Raw genomic sequence first — 19,226 nt, forward strand, 5'->3', positions numbered from 1 at the left:
GTTACGTATGGTTGCGATGCCGCCAAATGCAAGACATTGCCCTAGAATTCCATGTACACTCCTATGTACCGTATTTTTTGCTCTATAGGACGCACTTTTTCCCCTCCAAAAATGAAGGGGAAATCTGGGTGCGTCCTATGGAGTGAATGCAGGCTTTTGCTGAAGCTTGGAGAGCGAGAGGGGTCGGTGCGCACCAACCCGTCTCGCTCTCCAGGCTTCAGGAAGACATCCGCAGCCTAGGCAGCCCTACGGGAGGTCCGGCAGGGATGTCTAGGCTGCGGATAGCAGCCTGCCGCTCGGCGGGCGGGGCGCCCTGAACCAGAGCGCCCCTGCGCCAGGCAGACATCCGCAGCGTGGGGAGCCTTGCAGGAGTTCCCCGCAAGGCTCCCCACGCTGCGGATAGCAGCCTGCCGCTCGGTGGGTGGGGTGCCCTGATGCAGAGTGCCCCTCACGCGGGGCAGACATCGGCCAGCCCCACAAGCTCGGGGGACAGCAGGGAGGCGCAGCGCCACCATCCCGCTGTTCCTCGACTTGGTTCTGTTTCCCCAACCTGCTTTTGGGGGGGAAATAAAGGGAATTTTTTCCCCTTTATTTCCCCCCCAAAAAGCTAGGTGCGTCCTATGGGACGGAGCGTCCTATGGGACGAAAAGTACGGTATACACGGAGATCTTGAAGATGCAAGCTTCTCTGTTCATTTCAGTACAGAGGACAGCATGGAAAATATCTGCATGTGCAAAGGTCTCCCGCCCTAACGGTTGTTAAGTCAGGAAATATTTGCAGACATGAACTCTTGTAGCACCAGCTTCATTATGGATTTAACCAGGGCAACTGTAGAAAGATTAGATTAGTTATTGGCATCCATCTGTCTAGGGAGACAAAGGAGGAGTGCACCTTTGGGGTGAAGTCAAAGTCAAACTGTTGGAAAGTTACAGTGTTGGAACACACCTGGGGGGCACACGCAGCCCCCGGAATGAGACAAACCTCTCCGGGCATCTTCCTTATGAAGCGCACCTCGGGATGTCCATAAATCTTCAGCCCCGGCATGCTCACTCAGCAGAGTTTAGCAGAAACGAACTGGAGCATCGGGGTGTGCATTCTAAGTATTTATTAAGCAATATATACAGCACAAGGGATGCAGGTGGCGCTGTGCGTTAAACCACAGAGCCTAGGACTTGCTGATCAGAAGGTCAGCAGTTCGAATCCCCGCAACGGGGTGAGCTCCCGTTGCTCGGTCCCTGCTCCTGCCAACCTAGCAGTTCGAAAGCACGTCAAAGTGCAAGTAGATAAATAGGTACCGCTCTGATGGGAAGGTAAGCAGCGTTTCTGTGCGCTGCTCTGGTTCGCCAGAAGCGGCTTAGTCATGCTGGCCACATGACCCGGAAGCTGTATGCCGGCTTCCTTGGCCGATACAGCGAGATGAGTGCCGCAACCCCAGAGTCGGTCACAACTGGACCTAATGGTCAGGGGTCCCTTTACCTTTACCTATATACAGCACAAAGCAATCATGGCATCTCTCCTCCTTCTTCTCCAAGAGAGAGGGAGAAAGTAACTACAAAAGTACAGTACAGCGGGAAAGATAAGTCTGGCTTCCTTTCTCACACTCTCCAAGCCAAGAAAGTAAACACAGACATGTGATATAACAATCACACATCCAGCAACGGAGGAGTGAAATGCTAACACACAGTGCTTACTGTGGATGTAGAGACCTATGTGGGAAAGGCATGTTTTGTTGTAGCTAGGATAAAAGAAGGCATCTGGCTGTGATACATCATGATGTTTCTTCTGTCTCCGCTCCTCCTAGCGATCATTCCTTCTCTGGTCACAGCTATGGATGCATGATCTGACTGCCTGTCTGTGGCTGTCTGCAGGGGATTCCCTGGGTTGGTGTTGCCTGCCTTCATGTCATGTTTGCAGACATCTTTGTAACACAGATTTGGTTTGCCAATGGGCCTGGTGCCTGAAGCCAGCTCGCCAAAGAGCACGTCCTTGAGGACCCTGCCATCTTCCATTCTGTAGACATGACCAGGCCAGCATAGACATCACTGAGACAGGAGTGTGAATACGCTGGGAATGTAGGCCTGGAAGAGCGCATCTTTGTTTGGGACTCTGTCCTGCCATGTGATGCCCAAAACCTTGCTGGTGGCAGGTGCTGAGGCAAATGCTTCTGGCAGCTGTAAGTTGCCCATGACTCACTTCCATAAAGCAGCATACTCAGCACGCAAGTCTGGTAGACCTTCGTTGGACATTAGCATCACATTCTCCCATACCTGAAATACACCAGAAAGAAGCAACACTGTGTGTTATGCGGTGTGTTTGTCAGGGGTGGAGGAAGGGGTGTGCGGGCCTCCCCGGGTGTCATCACTGAGAGGGGTGACAAAATGCCAGGTGGCACTCACTTCGGGGCCTGCAGTGCGCCCGATCCATGCATCTCTCCTGGGACTCACTGTCCCAAACAGCCCGTCCACCGCCTCCCCTCAGCTATAGGGTGGCTGAGTGGGAGGAAGCAGTCAAACTCCTCGGAGGCCCCACAGAGCGTCCTGCCCCGGCTGGCCTTGCCCCCACAGGCAGCTGGCCCCATCCCTGGGGCCCCAGGCGCCCGATCGGCTTGCTCCACCGCTGGCGTTTGTGTGTGTCAATTTTATATACAGTGGTACCTCAGTTTAAGAACTTAATTCATTCTGGAGGTCCGTTCTTAACCTGAAACAGTTCTTAACCTGAGGTACCACTTTAGCTAATGGGGCCTCCCGCTGTTGCCGCGCCGCCGCGCCACGATTTCTGTTCTCATCCTGAAGCAAAGTTCTTAACCTGAGGTACTATTTCTGTGTTAGTGGAGTCTGTGACCTGAAGCGTCTGTAACCTGAAGCGTCTGTAACCCGAGGTACCACTGTACAATGTAGCTGCCAGTTCTGTTTAAAGATTTCTGTGCCAAAACGATCATGCTTGATATTGAAAGTTACTGAAATGCAAAAATTGAGATCCACAGCACCACCCCACCCCCCAACGTAAGCAGGGTTACCTGTTGCGAGCTATGACAGAAGGAGTTTTAAATGCATGGTGTGTACACAGCCCAACAAAACATTAGTCCCTGAATCAAATTTTAAAGCCAAGGCTCCAGAACTACCTTTTCAAGCTCACTTAACCGTGATGAGAAATGCTTCCCCTCACCTTATCCACGCAGTTGTAAGCACACATTCTGAGTTGAGAAGAATTGTAAGAAGGATAGATTTTCTTCCCTCTCTTTCAATACACATTTGGTGGTAGAAGGTGGATTTTAAACTGTGTGAGCGACGAGGAACATGGAGCTGATGGGTGTGCGTTGTTGCGGGTTCATGAATCCGGAAGAATAGAATTATGTTCCTGCCTGGGCACATTAAGGCTGCTCTGTGCTCGTTTTCTTTATGGTGTTGCCAAGCACAAAGGATCCTTCCACAGATGAGAGGGCCCTTTGTCTACATAAAAGGTGTCCAGCAGAGTTGATGCAGTCTAGCATATCCTGAGCATTATTTTTTAAGGAGTTTCTATTGTGTCAGAATTTTTGCTTATTTAGTCAGGGCACAGTGCATGAAATGAGGCTCGGTTGATCCTCCTGTGCACAATTTAGGGGAACTGGACCCTGAAATCTGGATAGAAGCAGGAAATGCTTTGCCTTATGGCTTGCCGTTTGTTTGTTTGTTTGTTTATTTATGCATTTTTAGGCTGCCTGTGAGGGTGTAGTCCTCACACAGTGGCACACCTAAGACAGTCATGAAGCCTAAAATAACACCTTTGTATTAGAACAGCGGATTAAAACCAATGCTAAGGCTGAAATCGTTAAAAAAAAAAAATCCACATAAGACATCAGAAAATAATTTCAGGCCAAGGCCAAGACACACTTGAGAGAAAACTGCCCCAAAGAAATGGATTTTGAAGGCCCATTTGAAGGGGCAATGTTCAACTTAATTAGAAGGGGGTTCCACAGTTATGGGAGCCACCACTGAAAAAGCCCTGTCTCGTGTCCACCAATTAAATTGATTTTACAGTTGAGCCTCTGAGGCTGATCTTATGGTCCAGACAGGGTCATAAGTTCAAAATTATCTGGACCGAAATGGCGTAGGGCTTTAAAGGTTAACACAAGCCCTTAAACAGGGCTCAGGAATGCACTGGCCACTAGTATGAGTGTTAAATATTCCAACCACCTGGTCCCCACCAACATCTGGGGGCTGCATTTTGCATCATTTGAAGTTTAGAAATCATCTCTGAAGGCAGCCCCATGTATAATATATTACAATAGAGCAGCCTGGATGTCTCCTGTCCACCACCGGAGCCACTGTGTGGTAAATACTCCAGTCACAACCATTTTTTCTGTGTACACAATCAGTTCACTGAACCTGATGCCAACTTTGTTTAAAATAACAAATGAGCCTCTGAATAAATCAGGTCTATTGATTTACTTCGACTCTAGTTTCATGATAGTGAGTTATGTAAAACTAGTAATGGACTACATGGGACTTGTTATTGTTTAGTTGTTTAGTCGTGTCTGACTCTTCGTGACCCCATGGACCAGAGCACACCAGGCGCTCCTGTTTTCCACTGCCTCCCGCAGTTTGGTCAAACTCATGTTAGTAGCTTCGAGAACACTGTCCAACCATCTCATTCTCTGTCGTCCCCTTCTCCTTGTGCCCTCAATCTTTCCCAACATCAGGGGCTTTTCCAGGGAGTCTTCTCTTCTCATGAGGTGGCCAAAGTACTGGAGCATCAGCTTCACGATCTGTCCTTCCAGTGAGCACTCAGGGCTGATTTCCATAAGAATGGAGAGGTTTGATCTTCCTGCAGTCCATGGGACTCTCAAGTCTCCTCCAGCACCATAATTCAAAAGCATCAATTCTTCGGCGATCAGCCTTCTTTATGGTCCAGCTCTCACTTCCATACATCACTACTGGGAAAACCATAGCTTTAACTATACGGACCCTTGTCAGCAAGGTGATGTCTCTGCTTTTTAAGATGCTGTCTAGGTTTGTCATTGCTTTTTCCCCAAGAAGCAGGCGTCTTTTAATTTGGTGACTGCTGTCACCATCTGCAGTGATCATGGAGCACAAGAAAGTAAAATCTCTCATTGCCTCCATTTCTTCCCCTTCTATTTGCCAGGAGGTGATGGGTCCAGTGGCCATGATTTATTTATTTTTTTATGTTGAGCTTCAGACCATATTCTGCACTCTCCTCTTTCACCCTCTTTAAAAGGTTCTTTAACTCCTCCTCACTTTCTGCCATCAAGGTTGTGTCATCTGCATATCTGAGGTTGTTGATATTTCTTCTGGCAATCTTAATTCCGGCTTGGGATTCATCCAGTACAGCCTTTCGCATGATGGATTCTGCATGTAAGTTAAATAAACAGGGAGACAATGTACATCCTTGTCGTACTCCTTTCCCAATTTGGAACCAATCAGATGTTCCATATCCAGTTCTAACTGTAGCTTCTTGTCCCACATAGAGATTTCTCAGGAGACAGATGAGATAATCAGGCACTCCAATTTCTTTAAGAACTTGTCATAGTTTGCTGTGGTCGACATAGTCAAAGGCTTTTGCGTAGTCAATGAAGCAGAAGTAGATGTTTTTCTGGAGCTTTCTCCATAATCCAGCATGTTTGCAATTTGGTCTCTGGTTCCTCGGCCCCTTCGAAATCCAGCTTGCACTTCTGGGAGTTCTTGGTCCACATACTGCTTAAGCTTGCCTTGTAGAATTTTAAACATAACAAAAAAAAAAAATGCTGTTGTTTTTGTTGATTATAATTTAGAAATTATTGTAATTGTTAAGAGTGAATTTCTATTATTTGCTGATATTTAATTGTATTGTGAACTATTATATTCTAATGGATTATTGAATATTACTTCATTTGATGTAAGTTGTGTATTTTAAATTTATGTTTTTGTTATGATTTTTTTTGTATTGGATCAGTTTGTTATAAGGTGTGATGTCTTTGTTGTTTCTTCAGCTTGTGAAACACCTTATGTATAGTAATGTAGAAAGGCGGTATACAAATTAAAAGCAAAATGAAAAATGAAATGGTACATGATTCAGCAAGTCATCATCAGATACTCTCAGTTTTGATATTTGCTTCAAGATTAGCATATTTGATGCCGCTAATCCAATTACAGCAAAAAATATTCACTGCACCAAACATTCACATTGTTTCAACACTATTTAGCATTCTTTTATTCCTCTGTCTGCTGCCTCACGGTGCCATTATCATTTTCTTTTCCTTTACTGACCTTGGTCTCATTTACTCATATTTACATTGACTCTGATATGCTGTAATGACTTATGTGATTTTATGAACCTCTGTGACACCATCTTGTTGGATGTAGCATTAAGTCATGTGAGTCACGACAGCCAATCAGAATAAACAGTTAGTGGGGGCAAATGAAGTCAAGGACAGTGAAGGGCGGTACAGCCCATGTACAACATGAGGTTCCCTTCAAGGAAGCCAAGTGGTTTATAATGGTTTTTTGCACTGAAATAACATGCCAAGGGCTTCTGAAGGAAATACATTGCCACTCCTCCAATGGCAGATAGATTTAAAGGCTGGATGAATCATGTCTGGGTCAGGATTTAAAAAGAGAAAACACAGGTGAGGGGAACCTTTGTCCCTTCAGATGTCGCTGAATTACAACTCCCAGCATGCCTGGTCATTGGCCACACTTACTGAGGCTGATGGGAGTTGTAGTTCAGCAACATCCAGAGGGTCAGAGATTCCTTACACCTGTTGTAGCAGACAAAATAGGAGGGTTCACAAATCCTCATGTAAACCTTTATGGTGAGCTCAGAAGCACGCTGGGGGTCACACGGCCCCTGCAACCTTCTCTGCCGATGGGTTCAGTTTGGGCCAAAGAGCTGAGCACAGGGCAGAGAAGCATGAGCACAAATCTCTCTCGACTTTTTCTTTCATTAAGCAAACCGGCTAAACCAGCCCTGGAGGACAGGGATAGGGCAGAGTTGAATTCCAGTCAATCTCTTGCTTTCTTCTGGAAGCCAAGACAAACTATTGTGATGCATTCAGTGATTTTGCAGTGTCGTTGAAGGCCTTAGCAGTTATTGGTTGGGCTGCCCTGGTGTCAGAGAGGTGGGGAGCAGGCAGAAGGGCATGTGGCTGCTCAGACTGTAAGGAGAGGCAAGGCAAGGGCTTGGAAAGGAGGGAAGACTACAAGCCTGGAAAACAAGTCAGCAGACCAAGGGGAGTAAGGTTGGGACTTAGGAGAGAAGAAACAGTGGGAAAATGGAGGGTGGGGCCCTAGTTCAGTGGTAAAACATTTGCTTTGTGCTAAGTTGTGGGTGAACATATCAGACGACACAGCAATTCTTCAAATAGCTCTTGTTTATTCACATGCCAGAACAGAACTGAACTGAAGGGTTCAGCCAGCCTGCTTATATAGAGCTCCACTACAACACAACTGTAACACTTTCTGTAACTATCCAATCACTGAATGTCACTTTCAACCCCTTATTTGCATATGTGGACCTGAGTGAAAACTATCTACAGTACCCCCCTGCTGGCCCAGGGTGAGAACTTCAGTACATAACACTTTGTATGCGGAAAGTCACTGGTTCAACCCCCAGCATTTCTTGCTAAATGGATCAGGCAGCAAGTGATGGTCAAGACCTCTGGAGAGCTGCTGCCAGTCTATCCTCTAGATCAGCGGTTCTCAACCTGCGGGTCCCTAGATGTTGTTGGACTACAACTCCCATCATCCCTGAGCTCCGGCCTTGCTAGCTAGGGGTGATGGGAGTTGTAGTTCAACAACATCTGGGGACTCACAGGTTGAGAAAGGCTGCCCTAGATAGATAGATGGATGGATGGGTAGTCTTGAAGCAGATTGGACCTTTACACACATATTTTCTGCATTATGTAAGGCTCATGGAGATGTTGGTATTATGATGAGAGTAGTAAAAAGCTGCTATGGTACCAGAACTAAAGTGAAAGCATAACATGTTTCTGCAAACCAGCACTGGAAGTGTATCAGCATCCCCTCTGTGGGGAATCACTGGCACAGGAGGGGTCCTGATTGCTCAATCGCCCCTCCCAGATAAATAATGGTAATTCAAAGTCTACATTTTATGTAGGTCTGTCCACATGAAAAGTAAAACCAATTAAAAAACTGAAAAATTCAACTGAATTGAAAAATTCAACTGTATGGTCTAACAACTGTTGCTGGTAGATAGAAAAGCTGTACTCAGGATTTTTTTCTGGGGCTGATTCTTATTTTTGCGGGGGTTGTGTTTTTTCCTTCTTTCATTCATGCTGCTTGCTATCTGCCTTGCTTCATATGCTTTGCTGAAGCTCAGGACTAGGACGAGACCTGGCCTGCTGCCCTAAGATAGGTAGCTATGAATTTTTATTGATCTAATATTCTAGGAAACTTAAATTTGTTTCACATCTAGATGGACTGGAGGGAGTTAGGAGTGATGTTATTTACTTTGATTGATTGCTTTGCCAATGCTACTTATTAGTTCACATGCAAATCATATCCAATTGCTTTCAGCCTAATCATATTTTATCTTATTTTGCATCGATTCCTAGGAATTCAATTTTCTATGTAACTTCTCTATAAATTCTAGATCATTCGCAATTCTATTTCATATCATTTAATTCTATTAAGCTTTGGGTATCAGTAAACCCAGTGATTCATTTCAGTTACACTCGGTAGTCTGTGAGTTTGGTCTTTTTAAAAAATCACCTACATTTTACTCCCTATTCCACTGGGCTGCTAACCGAACCTTGATTGTGGTCCAATGCATTGGCCCAGGTTTGGCATGGTATGCACTGATATTGACAGGATCACATGACTAACACCAGGAGCCACCTTTATCCCAACATGCATTGCTACAATATTACCATGTATGGTGGTCATGCTGCTCAGATCAGGCTGTGTCCCAGTAGTGGGTCTCCAGTTTCAACTGGAGAGCAATTCATCTCACTTGTTACCCCGAAGTCTGTTCCCTTTAGGATTTTTTTTTAAAAAAACTAGGTTTAATTTTGCTTCTCATCCTGCCTTCAGTTCTTCTTTCCTTCTCTTGCTTTTTTGTTGTTGTTGGCACTAATTGCAGTTGTTTTTTGTTCAAATTTACAAAGTTGGAGGCAGTAATCATTTCACAGGGTTTAGGTATTGACTGCTGCAATTTGTCCTCTCTTTCGGTGAATAGCAGTGGGCTCCTTTATGCTTGCAAGCACCTAGATTGCTGTTCTGGTCCCTATAGAAGGGTATTGTCAAGAATAACAATAACAATTGCTTTTAAATGGTTAGGAAAAGATTGAGGGGTGTTTCTGGGTGTGCATGTTCAGTTGTTAAGTCTGCATGATCTAAGCACCAATATATTATATTTGTGTGTTCCCCCTAAACAACAGCTTCATTGATTGGCGGAAAGCAATAGATCTGTAAGAGTAGCATTAGTTAAAGGTAAAGGTAAAGATACCATTAGGTCCAGTCGCAGACGACTCTGGGGTTGCGCACTCATCTCGCTCTATAGGCCGAGGGAGCCGGCGTTTGTCCGCAGACAGCTTCTGGGTCATGTGGCCAGCATGACTAAGCCACTTCTGGCGAGCCAGAGCAGCGCACGGAAACGCCGTTTACCTTCCCTCCGGAGCGGTATCTATTTATCTATTTGCACTTTGTCGTGCTTTTGAACAGCTAGGTTGGCAGGAGCAGGGACAGAGCAACGGGAGTTCACCCTGTCGCAGGGATTCGAACCGCCAACCTTCTGATCACAAGCCCTAGGCTCTGTGGTTTAGACCACAGCGCCACCCACATCCCTTATAGCATTAGTTAAAGGTAAAGGTAAAGGGACCCCTGACCATTAGGTCCAGTCGTGACCGACTCTGGGGTTGCAGCGCTCATCTCGCTTTATTGGCTGAGGGAGCCGGCGTTTGTCCGCAGACAGCTTCTGGGTCATGTGGCCAGCATGACTAAGCCGCTTCTGGCGAGCCAGAGCAGCGCACCGAAACGCCGTTTACCTTCCCGTCAGAGCGGTACCTATTTATCTACCTGCACTTTGATGTGCTTTCGAACTGCTAAGTTGGCAGAAGCTGGGACCGAGCAACGGAAGCTCACCCCGCCGTGGGGATTCGAACCGCCAACCTTCTGATCGGCAAACCCTAGGCTCTGTGGCCCAGCACCACCCGCGTCCCTTATAGCATTAGTTAGTGAATTGTAAATAATGGAAAGTGGCCGGGGATGGCTATTATGCTTCCCCAATTCTATGCATGTTAACTCACAGTTAAGTCCCACTGAAGTCAGTTAATCATGCACAGGATAGGTACCCAAGGTACTGTGCTTCAGAGGTGGGGAGCCTGTGGCTCTGCAAACCTATCTGGCCACATCTCTTTCCCCAGACCACACCCCTCAATAGCCCTGCTTAATACTTTTCATTTGCCTGGAATGTGTCTCTGAACTCTTGCTTGTATGAATGAAAAACAGCGGACTGTGTGAGTATGTGTAGAATCACAGAATTGGAAGGGATCCCAAGGGTCATCCAGTCCAACTCCCTGAAGTGCAGGAATCTCAGCTAAAGCATCCAGGACAGATGGCCATTCAACCTCTGCTTAAAAACCGCCAAGGGAGTCCACAACCTCCTGTGGGAGACCGTTCCACTGTCAAACAACTCTTACTGTTAGAAAGGTTTTCCTGATGTTTAGTCGGAATCTCCTTTCTTGCAATTTGAAGCCATTGGTTTGAGTCATACCCTCCAGAGCAGGGGGAAACAAGCCTGTTCCCTCTTCCATGTGACAGCCCTTAAGATATTTGTACATGGCTATCGTCTCTCAGTCTCCTCTTTTCCAGGCTAAACATACCCAGCTCCTTCAACCGTTCCTCATAAGGCCTGGTTTTGAGACCCTCTTGGTTGCACACATTCCAGCTCGTCAACATCCTTCTTAAATTGTGGTGCCCAGAATTAGACACAGTATTCCAGGTGTGGTCTGACCAAGGCAAGACTACTATCCAAAGGTAAATTTTACATCCATTGCCCCACGCACCTTTTCCACTGGCCCCACACGCCATGGACTTGTGACCTCTTTAAAGTTGCCTGGAAAGGATTGAGGCCCTCAGGCTGTAAAAGGTTTCACATCCCTTGCTTTACTTCGGCCAGGTTTTTCTTGTAATCTGCATCATAGTCACTCTTCACAAGCATCACTGCACCTGCATTTGAACGAGTTTAATGTTCTCAGAAACAAAAAATGGCAAGTTACATGCAGGAATGCTAGCAATGGGAGGAAAGAATAGCCAAGTTCTACATGCTCGTGCATTTGTGTCAGACATGCTGTTACCAGCAATCATTCAACCACAAGGAGAATTAAAGCTATGGGCACTGCCAACGTCAGTGGCAACCAAGCCCCACTGAAATCAGTGCAAACAAAGTTAGCCTTCAACACGTGCCCCATTGCTTTCAATGGGCTATATCCAATGAACTCATCCCATTGCACAATGGGTCTTCCTCTCATCCTTTCCTTGCATCTCCCCAAAGCTGCTCCTAAGGGCTAGGGGAGCAGACAGAGAGGAAAATAAAAAGAAGTCACACTGTGCAGGATGAGGTCCTTCCTTGCATCAATCAGGCGACTTCATTGAATATAACCCAGCAAGACTAAGGCTGCGACCGTGCATGTAGTTAACTTAGGAGTAAGTTCCTCTGAACACTAAGGAACTGATTTCTTAGTATACATGTGTAAGGTTGCACTTTTAGTCACAACAATCTGTACCTGGATTGGGACCAGTGTTCTAGTTATACAACTGAAGTAAAGTGCTATTGCAATGCTCATTTGCTACATTCACAAGCAACCCACAGCGTCGCAGAAGGCATCACACAAATTCCTGTAAATCTGCTTGCAAGAAGGAACCACATTAAAACCTGATAAATTATTAACTTTCTCGTATTGATTATGAAGTTTTGCCATTTACAAGAGCAGCTACTCAATTTCAAGCTGGCAGAGCCGTTACTACATTACAGCAGTTCCCAAAATTCTAAAATCTGAATATATATATATATATATATATATATATATATATATATATATATATATATATATGTAGGTTTTGGTGTCTTCGGGTGTCTTCCCGTGTAAGAGTTGGGGTGTCTAGGCGACGTTTCGACGAGGTCTCACTCGTCATCTTCAGGCTGGTGCTTTCGGCTTCTTGTTACTAGAACAGAGCAGGATCTCAGTGTTTGAGTTCCTATAAATACTGTTGAGGGGGTGTGGTGTATAGCCTCCAACGTTCTGGGCAGAGAGGAAGTTCCTAGGTTAATGTGCCTTTTCTTCTTTTGTTCATTAATTACTTGAGGGATATCTTGAGTGATTACTTGAGTGATATTCTGAGTACCACTTAGGAGGGTCATTAGGTGTGGATTAGTTGCTAAAGCTTTCGTGTCTTGACCTCTTGACCTTGTAAAGAGTTTTTCTGAGAAGATGGCTGTACTGCCCTTAGTTGTGCTCTGGCTTGGCTTCGTGTATAGGGGCGAGCTGTGGTTTTGTGCCCTGTGCCAGCCAGATCTGTGTAGGGATTGCAGGGGGGTGCAGCATCCGGAGGTGCCACTATGGTTTGGCTACTGGATGGTGTCTGTAATTTATCTGTGGAGAGGGTCTGGGTTTGGGTCTGGTGTGGTTGATTGGAGATGGCGTTCTGTGTGCCTCTGGTTCTGGTGTCGGTTTTTGTGGGGAGGGCTAATTTCCAGATGTCTGGCAGGCGGGACGTGTCGTCACGCTTGTTCATGTTGTGAGGGTGTTTCTCTATCTCGATGGCTTCCATGATTATTCTCTTGTGGTGATGTTCCATGTTAAAGAGCAATTTGGAATCTGCAAAATTAATTTCGTGTCCTGTTTCTTTCATGTGTTGGTAAAGAGAGGAAGTTTTTTCTTCTTTTTTGACGGCATTCTTGTGTTCTGCGATACGTGCATTTATTCGTCTGTTTGTTTGTCCAATGTACGTGGCTGGGCAGACTTTGCAGGGTATTTCATAGACCCCTTGGTTTTCTAACTGGATTTTATCTTTTGGGTTTCTGAGGATATTGGCTATTTTTTGGTTGGTGCAAAAGGCTGTTTTGATATTGTGTTTATGGAGGATTTTGCTAATTTTATCTGTAGTGCCCTTGATATAAGGAAGGAGGGCCATGCCATTGTTTTCTTCTGTGTCTTGGTTTTTGGGGGGTGTTTCTTTTTGGATTAGCTTCGTAACCCTGTTTTGCTGGTATCCGTTGGCGATTAACACATTTGAGAGATTCTGTAACTCAGTTGTCAAGTGGTCTTTGTCAGCCAGGCGTTTGGTTCTGGAGATGAGAGTCTTGGCTACGGAGTTTATTTGTGCAGGGTGGTGGTGTGATTGTGCATGTAAGTAGCGGTTGGTGTGTGTTTTTTTCCGGTAGATAGTGTGTCCTAGGGAGCCATCAGGTTTTTTGTAGATTAGGACGTCAAGGAAGGGAAGTTGGTTGTTGGCTTCTATTTCCATAGTGAATTGTATTTTGGGGTGTAGGCTGTTGAGATGTGTGAGGAAGCTATCTAGTTTTTCCTTCCCGTGTGGCCAAATTACAAAGGTGTCGTCAACATATCTGAGCCAAAGTTTGGGTTTGTGTTCTGACTTGTCTAAAGCATTGGTTTCAAAGTGTTCCATGTACAGATTTGCGATGACCGGTGAGAGGGGTGATCCCATAGGTGCTCCTTCTATCTGTTTGTATCTTTGTCCATTGTGGATGAAGTACGTGTTGGTTAGGCAGTGGTTGGTCAGGTCCAGGATGTATTCGGGGGGATTGTATTTGTTTTGAATGGCTGTCAAGGCTTCATTAATGGGCACTTGTGTGAAGAGAGATACAACATCGAAGCTCACAAGTAGGTCATCGGGATGTAGGTTTTGCTTCTTTATTGTTTCTATGAACTGGAAGGAGTTTGTAACGTGTGAAGCGATAGATTCTGCATAGGGCTGAAGTTGCTTAGCGAGAAATTTAGCGAGATTTTGTAGAGGTGAGCCTATGGAGCTGACTATTGGTCTGAGTGGTGTTCCTTCTTTGTGTATCTTGGGGAGACCGTAGAGTTTGGGGCATCTGGATGATTTTTCTCTGGGGATGATTCTTAGCTGGATTTCTTCACTGATAGGAGAGGCTTTTATTTTGGATTTGGTGGTTTTTTCCAGATAGGTGGTGGGATCTGTTTTTATAGGTTGGTAGGTAGGGTCTTGGAGTAGATTTGATAGTTTTGCTTGGTAGTCCGATGTGTTCATCACAACAGTGGCATTACCTTTGTCTGCTGGGAGAATGATTATGTTGTTGTCTTTCCTCAGGTTGGTGAGTGCTTTCTGTTCTTCTTTGTGTAAATTGCTTCTGGGTGGTTTGCTGGAGCAGAGGATGTTGGTGACTTCAAGTCTGATTTTATTGGCTTCATCTGGGTTGATTTTGGTTAGGCTAGCTTCGACTCCGCATATGATGTTTTCCGTGGGGATGCGTCTCGGGGCGACTGCAAAGTTGAAACCTTTGGAGAGTACTTTGGTTTCAGTTGAGGTGAGGATCCTGTCTGATATGTTATGTACTGTTTGTTTCATGGGTTGTTGTGGAGGGTGGCTGGGCTTCTGGCGTTTCTCTAGTTTGTGGAGTTTGTTGGTGTGTATGTCTGTCTTATGTGAGGACTCTGTTTCAGCTCTCCAAACGGCTAGTTGTTTGCATTTGTCCCAGAGTGCAGGGTGGATTTTGTTACAGAGTTTGAGGTGAAGAGTGAGCAGATCTTTGTTGGTTTGGTTTAGTAGGTATCTTTTCTTATGTAGTTCGTTTCTGATTAGGGATAGTTCAGTTCGTTTCAGGATCCTTTCGGTAGCTGGGGTTTTAGAGTGGAATTTAAGTTGGAAGCATGTGGGAATTAAGTTGTTGTCTCGGCAGTTGCGTAGGAACAAGAGATCACATAAGATGGTGGCTCTTCGGATTTCTAGTTTCTCGTAGGTTCTTGTCAGCTGGAAGGTTTCCTCCCCGTAGAGGTGAGATATTTGTTTCGTAGATTTTCACGGGTACAGGAATGTAGGTTTTGGTGTCTTCGGGTGTCTTCCCGTGTAAGAGTTGGGGTGTCTAGGCGACGTTTCGACGAGGTCTCACTCGTCATCTTCAGGCTGGTGCTTTCGGCTTCTTGTTACTAGAACAGAGCAGGATCTCAGTGTTTGAGTTCCTATAAATACTGTTGAGGGGGTGTGGTGTATAGCAATCCCTACACAGATCTGGCTGGCACAAGGCACAAAACCACAGCTCGCCCCTATACACGAAGCCAAGCCAGAGCACAACTAAGTGCAGTACAGCCATCTTCTCAGAAAAACTCTTTACAAGGTCAAGAGGTCAAGACACGAAAGCTTTAGCAACTAATCCACACCTAATGACCCTCCTAAGTGGTACTCAGAATATCACTCAAGTAATCACTCAAGATATCCCTCAAGTAATTAATGAACAAAAGAAGAAAAGGCACCTAACCTGGGAACTTCCTCTCTGCCCAGAACGTTGGAGGCTATACACCACACCCCCTCAACAGTATTTATAGGAACTCAAACACTGAGATCCTGCTCTGTTCCAGTAACAAGAAGCCGAAAGCACCAGCCTGAAGATGACGAGTGAGACCTCGTCGAAACGTCGCCTAGACACCCCAACTCTTACACGGGAAGACACCCGAAGACACCAAAACCTGCATTCCTGTACCCGTGAAAACCTACGAAAGCATATATATATATATATATATATATATGGAATTAATATGGCAGGCACACATCAATTCTACATCCTGGAAAATTAACCTTGAGATTGAGTAAGAATTACCCTCAGAGATGTGTTTCCAACACCCTTTCCAGGTCTTTGCATGAATCTATGGCTTTGGCATGCTTCCTCATGGAAAAGAAACAAGCCTGGAATGGTGACTCAAAAGACAAGGTGGTCAGTCAGACCAGATTTGTATTTTGCATTCTCCACGAGTGGGGGAAACTTACCAGCATCTTCTGGTTCCCCACTGCTGCCAGCCGCCATTTTGGTTTTTCCTCTGAATGCTCCCGAACTACACTATGTCATGACGTTCTGAGGGGCATTCTAGCTGGGTGGGAGAAGTTCCCACCATTTAAGAGCGGTTGCTCTGTTATTGTTTTAAATTAGAATAACCTCAGAGTGATGCTACAGCACAAAACAGCTTTAGGGTGGTAGCCAATGTTAGTCCTACTCAGAGTAGACCTAATGAAAATAACAGTTATGATTAACTTATGTCCATTAATTTCTACGCGTCTACTCTAAGTACAACTTGGCTGGTTACACTCCTGAGCATCACCAGCTCTGTCTTCCAAACATTAGGTGTGGCCGCCTGCAAAGGAAATCCTATGTAATTAGGCCTTGCGCACACTTGAGAATCCTGTGGTGGGAGGGGCTGATGCAGTCACATGACCTTCAAGGGGTTAGCACCGCAACAATGCTGCTCCATTCAACACATGAAGGAGGCTGTTGTCCTGCGGTATTCTGGGAAAAAATAAATATGGACAACAGAAGCGAGGCCTTTATTTGCTCCGCCCCTCCTCTGCAGAATGCCCCAAAACATTCTGGGGACCACTAACCTTGAAATCCTCCCCACATCTTCGCCAGCTGAATTGCCACCCCCTGCATTTATGGTCTGTGAATGGAGACGACGAAAGAGATGGTGCCATTTTTTCAAACCTCTGCCAGAGGTGAATGAAGAGGTCAGGCAAGAGCTGTGAGAAGCACCAAGTCACCTGCTCTGTGGGTTACTATTTGAACTCACAGGACGGGCTAACTCCCAATTCAGCAACCCAAAACAATTTTTCTGCCCCACTTCAGCACGTACCAATTTCAACGATGGCAATAAAAATAAAAATGCAATAAAACAGACTGGGGTGGGGGCAGCACCCTGACGGGAATGAAAACTGCACCCTTCCCTAGTCATCAAATAGATCATTTGATGAGCTGAAAGGGAGCATGAACTCCCCTCCTCAGCTGATCTGCCTGTGTACACTGTGTGTGTGTTTGTGTGTGCAAGAGAGTATGCCATGGCCACACCCACACTTGCTATGTGGCCCCTAGAGAGCTTGCCAATGGGGAATGTGGCCCTGTGGCTCTCAAAAATATTATCAGCCGCCCCTTCTTTAATTATTTCTCCTAGCATCCAATTAGTTTCTCCACAGCACAGGAAGTTACTGCAGTACAGACTTTGGGGACAACTGCATTACAGTTCAACGAGACAGAAAGTGCGGCCGCTGACATGGTTACGGTTTTTATTTTAAAGGAACAACACAAGGTATCACAAGGACGACATTTACTTTAATACTGAAAGCTTTTCTTCCACAGCCGTAGTCTGCAATTTCTAGCTGAAGTTAAAGATCTGGAAACTGGCTTTCCTTTCCCCCCCTCCCTTCCGTTCAAACCGTGCCTCGAATGTAACAATGCAAAAAAGAAACAAACAAATCACAGGGCAAATCTTAAATACATCGACTGCAATCTCAATGTGCTTATTTTCTTTTGTGTGTAGGTGGGTTTGGCGAGCCTTGTGGGGATATTACAGTTCTTCAAAGTCATGAGCGCTTGTATTCATCGCTTCTGGGTGCATCACTCTCCCCATGAAAACGATGGTACCTAAAGGGAAGAGAAAAAGAGAGAGATGTACAAAGGAGGAGGAGGCATCAGAAGGAGGGCCAGCGGGGGGGGGGATGGGGGACGTTTGCTGCATCTTTCAAAATGTATGGATTCAAGGCTGGAAAACCCATGGATAAAATAGCTCAGTGGTAGAGTCTCTGCTTGTTATGCAAAAGGTCCCAGGTCCAAACCTTTGGCATTTTATTGATTTGTTTAATTTACATACCGCCCTATACCCGGGGGTCTCTCGGGGCTGGGGTTGTCTGCTGCTTGAGGCCCCGGAGAGCTGCTGCCAATCAGACAATACTGAGCTGCGCAAACAAAATGGACAATCCTATGCACAAGAAACTGACGTAATGCAAGCTTGCCTAAGTTACCACATTTTTCGCTCTATAGGATGCACTTTTCCTTCTCCAAAAATTAAGGGGAAATGTGTGTGCGTCCTATGGAGCAAATGCAGGCTCCTTGGCTTCAGCGATAGCAACGCAAAGCCTCCGAAGTGCAGAGGGAGAGCTCCCCCCGCGCTCCGGAGGCTTCGCGTTGCTTTCGCTGAAGCCCCCTGAAGCCCCCGGAGCGCAGCGCGAACTCCCGCTGCGCTCCGGGGGCTTCAGGCAGCTATCCACAAGCCTTTGAAGCGCAGGAGGAGTTCTTGCTGCGCTCCGAAGGCTTGCGGATAGCCGCCTGAAGCCTGCAGAGTGAGAGCAGTTAGCGCACACCGATCCCTCTTGCTCTCCAGGCTTCACCTTGCTGGAGAGGCGCTGCACAGTTTTCCCTCTCTGCGCAGCGCCCCTTCAGCGAAGCGGGAGGAGAAATGGAAGGGGCTCCGTTTCTCCTGCTGCTTCGCTGAAGGGGCGCTGCTCAGAGAGGGAGAGAATCCCCCCCCCGTTCTCCCCCTCCAATGGTCTGGTGCATCCTATAGAGTGAAAAATACGGTAAGCTGGTGTAAAGTTACACCAGACCCTGTTCAGTGGTGAGGCTGCCGCTCCTGTTCTGCCTAAATAGTGTCAAAACAAGTCTTTAAACAAGCCTTCAGGTCTCATGGCTGAGCTGAATGGGCTTAGGATTCACCCCAAGCCTCCTCTCCTCTGGTCCTGCCCCTGCCAAACCCCCAGAACACCTCAATTTGGGGAATTAACACCAACCTTGGGACAGCTGGCTGAACCCTGCATGCTTCACGCCCTTTAAATGTGGCATTGTGTGGATGTGAGCAAATCTATCCATTCTGGTTTCTCATTTTTCTAGTCCTAAATTCTGTTCCCCACATCTCTATATCAATCTGCATTTTATAAAAAAATATATCCAAAGTTCCCAGGAAAGCATTTTAGTGTGAATTTCTGCAAAGCACTTTCCCTAACAATGTATTTTGGGTATACCATCCCTGCCAATGCATGCATTTTATGCACATTTCATCCTGGCACACATATTTTTGTACATGTTACCCGGCTGGAGAACAGCACTGCAGAATTTGGTGCAGTCCGAATTTCAAAGGATGGCTGTGTTTTGGTTTGCATACCCTTTCAGAAAGCGTTAATTAGGTAGGGTTGCCTTTAAATGCAGAATGAGTCAAATTTCTTCCCACTCCGCATGTCGGATAGAAGAATTCTCCATCCACTAGAGAACTATGC

The 19,226-nt window shown here is 46.0% G+C and overlaps 1 protein-coding gene and 1 long non-coding RNA gene across 2 annotated transcripts in view; both read right to left on the minus strand.

Moving 5' to 3' along the window:
- The window catches only part of LOC308585209, a 493,513-nt gene that overhangs the window by 10,308 nt on the left and 463,979 nt on the right, over positions 1–19,226 (minus strand). The gene's annotated exons all lie outside the window — the stretch shown is intronic.
- The window catches only part of SERPINI1 (serpin family I member 1), a 105,303-nt gene continuing 103,306 nt past the window's right edge, over positions 17,230–19,226 (minus strand). The window contains exon 9 of the mRNA XM_081190660.1: positions 17,230–17,601. Within this exon, the coding sequence (XP_081046786.1) occupies positions 17,525–17,601 (77 nt within the window). The 3' untranslated portion in view covers positions 17,230–17,524. The remainder of the gene's footprint in view (positions 17,602–19,226) is intronic.

The sequence above is a fragment of the Podarcis bocagei genome (genome assembly GCF_964188305.1).
Source record: "Podarcis bocagei genome assembly, chromosome: 4".
NCBI lineage: Eukaryota > Metazoa > Chordata > Lepidosauria > Squamata > Lacertidae > Podarcis > Podarcis bocagei.